Source organism: Haliotis cracherodii, unplaced genomic scaffold (genome assembly GCF_022045235.1).
Source record: "Haliotis cracherodii isolate W230 unplaced genomic scaffold, xgHalCrac1.p SCAF_10, whole genome shotgun sequence".
Taxonomy (NCBI): Eukaryota; Metazoa; Mollusca; class Gastropoda; order Lepetellida; family Haliotidae; genus Haliotis; species Haliotis cracherodii.
The window spans coordinates 38946152-38954640 of NW_027266265.1; the positions used below are offsets into that span (position 1 = coordinate 38946152).

An 8489-nucleotide genomic window follows, 5' to 3' on the forward strand; every position below is an offset into this window, starting at 1 on the left:
ACGTTGTTGTTCTTCCTTAATATGTTTATTTTTATTCCTTTCACAATAGATGTGTAAAATATTGGTGGAAATTGTTGAACAGATATCCAAAGTAATGTGATATTTTATGAGAATCTGTAGAACAATGCAATCGTGTAATCCGCCAAGATTATTGTTCTGTTTCAGTTATGATTTTGTATGGATCACGCAAAAGGTTGGTGATGATGCTGTATATCTTTAATAACTTTGTACGAAAATTAAAAAAATGTAATCAGCAAGAGTGGTATTCAAAGTGATTTCTGGGTAAAATATGATCCCTTTTAGTAGATGAGTATCATTATTGTAAATTCACGGTCCGTGAATGCAGCCGACTTGTGTTAGAAGCGGAAAACTGCCATTTATGATATATGACGGTGATATTGCTCGTTGTAAGCGACACTGTAAAATGTGTATGCTGGGAAAACTTAAAGATGATATTAAAGTTAATATTGCCCATTTTCACTGCTTTGTGATCACCACCATATTATTGGAATAAGGTTAGTGAATATATTATTTTACCATGTTACCATATTTACCAAGGTTTGTGAAATATATGTCACACAATCAACAGTTATCTTTCACTTCCACACACACTCACTCACTCACTCACACATCCACACATACACACACACATCTGCGTACAAACACACACATCAACATCTGATTTCAAGACAAACGTTATTAAATGAACTTGTACACGCAAGTGTTGGACTAAATTATTATAAATGACAATACATATGAAAAAAAACATATAATGTTTATTATCAGCATTTTTTGCCATTTGAAAAGGATAAAACTAAACCAAAAGCTTTCTCTTGGGAAAATGAGCAACGGTCCTCGCGGTCAGGTTAAGATGTCATGCAATCAGCCACGCCACATAGCCTGACCACGAGATTCCCAAAGAGGGCAGCCCTTGTGAAAAACATGCTGTACTCTGGGCATATTCTGATCCGGACTCCCCATAGCCACTGGGCGGACAGTAGCCTTGCTTCAAGGCTGTACTGAATGATATGTTCACGGGTGTATAATAATTCTATCTTTATAACAGGCAAGTCTTGATAAGCGGACAGTACAACTAAGGACGGCAGTCTTTTACAGGGACAACTTGTTCGTTTTATTTACATAATCTAGAAATTGTTGTCAAAACTAACAATGTTTGCCTTAGAGACTTGAGCAAGTCTAGGCGGACAGCCACTGAGCTCGCTGTGTTACGAACAAAGCAAGGCTGACTTGGTATCCAAGATCCCCGAACAGTAAAGGATTTGCCCTATCGTGGCTACGGAAATGACTCATCAGGTTTAGTGAAATGTCGCCCATATCGGACGCTGTATATGTAAAGGTCAAAGCAATCAAGTCAAACACAACTGCTTGTCTGTCACACGGATAGGATACGCTATAGCTAACAAAGTATAAAAGAATGTATAATTGTACCGTTCGTCATTGAGATGATCAAAAAACGATTAAGGGGTTGAGGAGTAGCCTCGTGGTTATATTTCGGCTCGTCGGAATCGGTTTCCCCACATATGTACAATGTGTTAAGGTAATAATGTGCTGAATTGTTACTAAAAGCGGCCTAAACACCTACTCACTCAATCACCCACGCACAAACACTGATTACACCCTGGGAATAGCTTTCATGAGGAATGGTCTTGGAGAATGAGTTAAACCCATGATTCCATCCAAGGAGGGCATCTGGCCATCCACAGGGACGAACTTGAACCTCTGGATCATGGTGGTCAGGAAGAGGAACAACTCCATCCGGGCCATCGACTCACCCAGACAAACTCGTCGACCTGAAATATTTCAAACCCTTAAGTTTCTACTCCAACATGTCCTTGTTCAGGAAACACCAGACCTCCTCGTGTCAGTATACCGAGTGTTAATTCCTAATGTCCTTGATCAGGAAATATCCGACCTATTCGTGTCAGCATCTTTGCCGCATACGTACATATACAATAATTCGTTAATGTTGCTTCATTGCGATGACAAATACAACCTGTTACCTTGGCGTCTAGCTGGTCGAGGATGGGTGGGTTTGGACTTGTTGAATGTCACTCACTGTATTTAATTTGTAATACACTGACGAGTAAAACAAACTATGCCAACAAAATTCGGCTTGACAACCGAGGTAATATATCATTCCAACTATAGCGTTTGTAGTTATGAAACAATATTTCACGTTCGAACCCAAATCATAATATTGTTTGTTTGTTGTTTACCGCCTCACTCAGCAATATTTCAGCTTTATGATGGCGGTTTGTAAATAATCGAGTCTGGACCAGACAATCCCGTGATTGACATCATGAGCATCGATCCACGCAATTTGGATACAATGACATTCACCAACCAAGTCACCGAGCCTGACCACCCGATCCCATTAGTTGCCTCTTACCACAAGCGTAGTCGCTTTTTACGGCAAGCACGGGTTGCTGAAGACCTATTCTGACCCGGATCTTCACGGCTGCCAAATTATGATAAATGTTACATAATTGGTATAGTTTCTCCAGCTCGACAGTGTATCAATATATTGAACAATGTATTAAGAACACTTGGGTAATGTTTCACAAAGAAATGACTGTGACTGTAGGACTGTGTTTTTCCCGGCGAGTAAACTCACCCAGAAATATTTCACGGATTTACAAATCATTGATATGTCAATTCTATTTGAATTTACATTGTATAGGGTTTCGGACTTCTCGACTAGTGGGATTGGTTGAAACTATATATTTCCAATATATCTATTTGTTTGACCTTTTGTAAAGGAATCAAGGTAAAGTTGAACTCGATTATACAGTAATGACATTTCGGGCTGTGTTTTTCCCTGCGATTAAACTTACCCAGAGAGAAGGGAATGAACTCTTCTTTCTTTACAATCTTGCCAGTGTCGTCAAGGAAACGGCCGGGACGGAAGTTGTCTGGGTCACCCCACACATCCGGGTCTTGTAGGACCGAATCAAGCATCAATATGACGTTTGCACCTTTTGGGAACGTGTACCCTCTGAACTGGACATCGTGGGGAACGGTGTGTGGGAGAGCGGTAGGGGCGATGTCCGCTCGTCTCAAAACTTCCATAATGGTGGCCTCGACATAGGGCAAGTTGGTCTTGTCCTTCATGGAGGGTCGTCTGCTCTGGCCGATGTTTTCCTGGATCTCTTGAAAACACTTTTCCTGTACATCCGGGTTGTGGAGAAAGTAGGCCAGTGTCCATCGAATTGTAGTGGATGTGGTTTCTGTCCCGGCCACAAAAATGTCTGCAATAACCCTGGTCAGGTTCTCCACTGAAACAGAACATCAACACTGATATAACACACCGTGCATATCAAGTAAGGTGGTGAGGGTGGTGTGGGTTGGGATTGGGGTTGGGTTGGGTCGATGTTATAGGAGTCTTTTGGGCCTTTCCTCACACACGTTCCGACACGTCGTGATTTTACTTGTATTAACAACGGCATTAAACCGAACGCATTTATCCAAGTAATAAATGGTAACACAGAAACGAAATTAATTATTTACAAATTTACCAAGACAAGGCCAAAAAGGTAGTATGAAATTCCGCAACATTACACTTAAGAAATAACACATAACATAAAGTCGTGTCCTTTTGCTTTTCTTTGCGGCGTCGCATTTCCTTGATGTAGGGGAGGATGAAGTCGTACACGTAGTTATCACCCAACTCACTCACTCAAGCTTTTAATGTTAGCACACGAACTACATATTTACAAAGGGCTTCTTGTCCCGGTTCCAAAACAAAGGCAGTAAGGAGTTAAGACATTGGATGTTGAGTGTCAAATACCAGAACCTTTCATGTACTGTAAAAATCTAGCATAAATCCGACAGCTTCCGTTTATGCTTACAGTTTAAAGTCATGTATAACAAATACATCTTCGTTCAGTTTATGCTTACAGTCTAAGGTCGTGTCCTCTTGCTTTTCTTTGCGATGTCGCATTTCCTTGATGTACGCGTGGATGAAGTCGTCTACATTATCATCGTCGTGGTTCTGTAAGTGCTCCTCTATCATAGGATGTATCAGAAATGAGGTGATGGTATCCACATTCTTCAAAGTCTTCTTAAATTTGAATAGATCCCCTGGCAGAAAGCGCACAATAGGAAGCACGTTCAACACAGCAGCCGCACCTATGTTGGAAAAGTTTTCGTCCATAGCTTTCAAAAATGTAATAAAAAGCGGGTCTGTATATTCAAATCGCTTGCCGAACATAGTAGAGCAGACGACATTGGATACTGCGTTCTGCACCAGACGCGTGCAGTCAAACCCTTGTCCCCGTTCTGTCTCGAAGGCCTCGAGAAACTGCGAGATTTCTTCATGTATTTTGTCCTCCATGATGTTCCTGCCAGCTCCAAACTCTCTGAGAGTGTTGAGGGCGAAGCGTCTTTGTTCGCGCCAGAGCTCACCAGAGGTACCAACCACACCTGTGAAATGAAGATAAAAAGGACAAACACAGTGTGGGGCAACACGGGAGGAGATGTCATGTGGGGAACACAAGAAGAGATGTCATGTGGGGAACACAAGAGGAGATGTTATGTGGGGAACACAAGAGGAGATGTTATGTGGGGAACACAAGATGAGAATTTTATGTGTGGGCAACACAACACGGGAGGAGATGTTATGTGTGGACAACACAACACAGATGGAGATGTTATGTGTGGGCAACACAACACAGGTGAAGATGCTATGTGGGGCAACACAGGATGAGATGCTATGTGTGGGCAACACGGGAGGAGATGTTATGTGTGGACAACACAACACAGGTGGAGATGTTATGTGGGGCAACACAGGAGGAGATGTTATGTGTGGGCATCACAACACAGCGGTATTTGAAGCAAAGGAGGTGGAAGTGTTATGTGTGGGCAACAGAGGTGGAGTTGTTATTTAGGGCAACAGAGGTTGGGTAGTTATTTGGGGCAACAGATGTGAAGGTGTTTTTAAGGCATGAGAGGTGGAAGTGTTATTTGGGGCAACAGAAGTGAAGGTATTTATTATGGGAACAGATTTTAAGGTGATATTTAGGGCAACAGAGGTGGAGGTGTTATTTAGGGGAAAAGATGTGGAGGTGATATTTAGGGCAACAGAGGTGGAGGTGTAATTTAGGGTAACAGGGGGTGTTATTTGAAGCAACAGAGGTGCAAGTGTTATGTGTTGGCAGCAGAGGTGGAGGTGTTATTTAGGCCACCAGAGGTGGGGGTGTTATTTGGGGCAACAGACGTGGAGGTGTTCTTCAGGGCATCACAGGAGGAGATGTTATGTATGGGCAACAGAGGTGAAAGTATTATTTATGGGAACAGATTCTAAGGTGATATTTAGGGCAACAGAGGTGGAAGTGTCATTTAGGACGACAGAAGTTGAGGTGTTATTTAGGGCAACAGATCTGGAGGAGATGTTTAGGGCAACATAGGTGGATGTGTTATGTGGGGCAACACAGGAGGAGATGTTATGTGTGGGCAACACAACACTGGTGGAGATGTTATGTGAGGCAACACAAGAGGAGATGTTATTTGGGGCGACAGAGGTGGAGAGGTTATATTGGGCAACCCAGTGGGAGGTGTTATGTGGGGCAACACAGGTGAAGATGTTATTTCGGGCGACAGAGGTGGAGATGTTATTTGGGGCATCAGAGCTGGGAGTGTTATGTGTGGGCAACAGAGGTGGACGTGTTATGTTTGGCAACATAGGTGGAGGTGTTATTTGGGGCAACAGAGGTGGAGGTGTTATTTGAGGCAACAGAGACGGACGTGTTATGTGTGGGCAACAGAAGTAAGGTTTTTATTTAGGGCAACAGAGGTGAAGGTGTTATTTAGGGCAACAGATGTGAAGGTGTTATTAAGGCAACAGATTGTAAGATGATATTTAGGGCAACAGAAGTGGAGGTGTCATTTAGGGCAACAGAAGTGGAGGTGTTTTTTAGGGCAACGGAGGTGGGGGTGTTTAGGGGGCAAGAAGGGTGTAGGTGTTATTTGGGGCAACAGAGGGTTGAGGTGTTATTTAAGGCAACAGAGGGGGGGGGGGGGTATTCAGGGTAACAGGATTGTGGTGTTATTTTGGAAACAGGGGTGGTGGTATTTAGGGCAACAGAGGTGGAGGTGTTATTTGGGGCAACAGTGGGGAGGGGTGTTATTTAGGGCATCAGAGGTGGAGGTGTTATTTTAAGCAACAGAGGTGGAAGTGTTATGTGTGGACAACAGAGGTGAAGTTGTTATTTTACATAACAGATCTTTTGCTCCACATAACACCTTCACTTCTGTTGCCCCAAATAAAATCTCAACTTCTGTTCCCAAAATAACACCTCCACTGCTGTTGCCCAATGTTCATACTGTGCTGTAACAAATTATGACACCAACCTTTCCCGCGTGCAATGAAGTCATTTAGGAGTGTGTGTGGCCTGTCAGAGAAGACGTCGGCGTTCTTGACAATGGCGTCTCTCAGGGAGCTGTAGCCGTTGAGGACGATGACTGGTACGTTGAACAGGTACACACTAAAGATGTCGCCATATTGTTGCCTGAGTTTCTTAAACGTGATCCGGGGATCAGAGCCCATGGAGAGGACATTCCCAACAATCGGGAGGAGGGGGGGTCCGGGAGGGACGCCGGAGGGACGCCGCGTTAGCAGCCATAACACAGCTAGCACAGCCAACACACACAATAACACAGTTGTAGGACTGAAGGCGAATATATCCACCATTGTTTCCAGCTGTCCAGTTCTCGTATCGTAGGTATTCCAAACTGAAGATGTCACGATGTGTTTTTGAGTATACACTAAATTTGTACTGACTGATGAAACCCCTTTCAGTATGACATGGTAGACAGGCTTTGAAGTGACCCAGTTCTGCCTAAGCAAACATAATCAGCAGTTTAAATGGAATTAATGTACAGCCATAGCTCTGGTCGCTAGCATATATGTTGTGTTCCAGGGTTCAAATCTATTTGCGTCTGTATGTACCATGTTCAACTGACCTCGATAGTCTACTCTCTACAGTCACATAGTTAACACTGAAGGCTATGGGGTGGGGTAATAGGCTATAGTCGAGTAATATTGGATGCCTCAGTGAATTAGGAATGTACCCTCTTACTTTACAAATATATATGTCCATGTATAGATATTACCAGCGCCTGAGAGGCTTGGAATGTGAATGTGAAGGCGAATATATCCACCATTGTATCCTACTGTCCAGTTCTCGTATCGTCGGTTTTCCAAACTGAAGATGTCACGATGTGTTTTCCCGCTTGCGCCGTGTACAAATTGCCTCATACAACCACATAGGATGTGTAACGCAATAGATTGAATCAGCTGAATAAGAAGCCACAATGTTACAATGAGGTATGCATTACAGACAATCCAGTCTCTGTCACCATCAGGTATGTATTACAGACAATCCAGTCTCTGTTACAATCAGGTATGCATTACAGACAATCAAGTCTCTCTTCCCATCAAGTATGTATTACAGACAATGCAGTCTCTGTTACAATCAGGTATGCATTACAGACAATCCAGTCCCTGTTCCCATCAGGTATGCATTTCAGACAATCCAGTCTCTGTCACCATCAGGTATGTATTTCAGACAATCCATTCTCTGTTACAATCAGGTGTGTATTACAGACAATACAGTCTCTGTTACCATCAGGTATGTATTACAGACAATCCAGTCTCTGTTACAATCAGGTATCTATTACAGACAATCCAGTCTCTGTTACCATCAGGTATGTATTACAGACAATCCAGTCTCTGTTACCATCAGGTATGTATTACAGACAATCCAGTCTCTTTTACCATCAGGTATGTATTACAGACAATCCAGTCTCTGTCACCATCAGGTATGTATTACAGACAATCCAGTCTCTGTCACCATCAGGTATGCATTACAGACAATCCAGTTTCTGTCGCCATCAGGTATGTATTACAGACAATCTAGACCTGTCGCCATCAGGAATGTATTACAGACAATCCAGTCTCTGTCACCATCAGGTATGCATTATAGACAATCCAGTTTCTGTCGCCATCAGGTATACATCATAGTATATCAAGCCTCTGTTACCTCAAGGCATGTATAGGAGACTACCTAGTCTTTGTTACCATCAGGTATGTATAATAGACTCAGTTCAGTAATATCTCATAGGGTAATCTTCATTGGGGAGGACACCTCGAAGAGTAGAAGCAACAACAAAATCTCTTCAGTGCGGACAAAATACGACAAACTACAATTTTCTATAAAACACATATGCAAGTTTTATGTTTTTAGTTTGTCAGTTGAAAGAAATAGCGCCCGGAACTTTAGCTCACCTGGATAAGTTGTCTAAAATGTCAACATTGACATCCCCAGACAGACAAGCGGACAGCCAGTTACTGTCAGCATTGCTCCTCAAACATCGTATATACTCAGGACCAAAGTATATACACGTATGAAACAAGTAATTCACAATGTTTCTAAATCGTTGCATTGTTGCAATATACAACATATATATTT

General features: G+C 42.6%; 1 protein-coding gene across 1 annotated transcript; it reads right to left on the reverse strand.

Annotated features, from left to right (window-relative positions):
* Positions 1 to 1416: 1416 nt before the first annotated feature.
* On the reverse strand, positions 1417 to 7280 carry LOC139450441 (cytochrome P450 2U1-like). The gene is made up of 4 exons (XM_071232146.1): positions 6370 to 7280; positions 3919 to 4443; positions 2856 to 3296; positions 1417 to 1811 (listed from the first exon to the last, which is right to left on the reverse strand). Exons 1-4 carry the CDS (start codon positions 6707 to 6709, stop codon positions 1633 to 1635), a joined length of 1485 nt encoding a protein of 494 aa, XP_071088247.1. The 5' UTR covers positions 6710 to 7280; the 3' UTR covers positions 1417 to 1632.
* Positions 7281 to 8489: the final 1209 nt, after the last annotated feature.

Bases quoted from the DNA above. Each gene is read 5' to 3' on its own strand.
- LOC139450441 (XM_071232146.1), bottom strand. From the start codon at position 6,709: ATGGTGGATATATTCGCCTTCAGTCCTACAACTGTGTTATTGTGTGTG. The intron at 3,297-3,918 runs GTAAGCATAAAC...GTTCTGTTTCAG, and splicing joins AGAGGACACGACCTTAGACT to TGGAGAACCTGACCAGGGTT. The intron at 1,812-2,855 runs GTAAGTTTAATC...GAAATATTTCAG, and splicing joins GTTCATTCCCTTCTCTCTGG to GTCGACGAGTTTGTCTGGGT.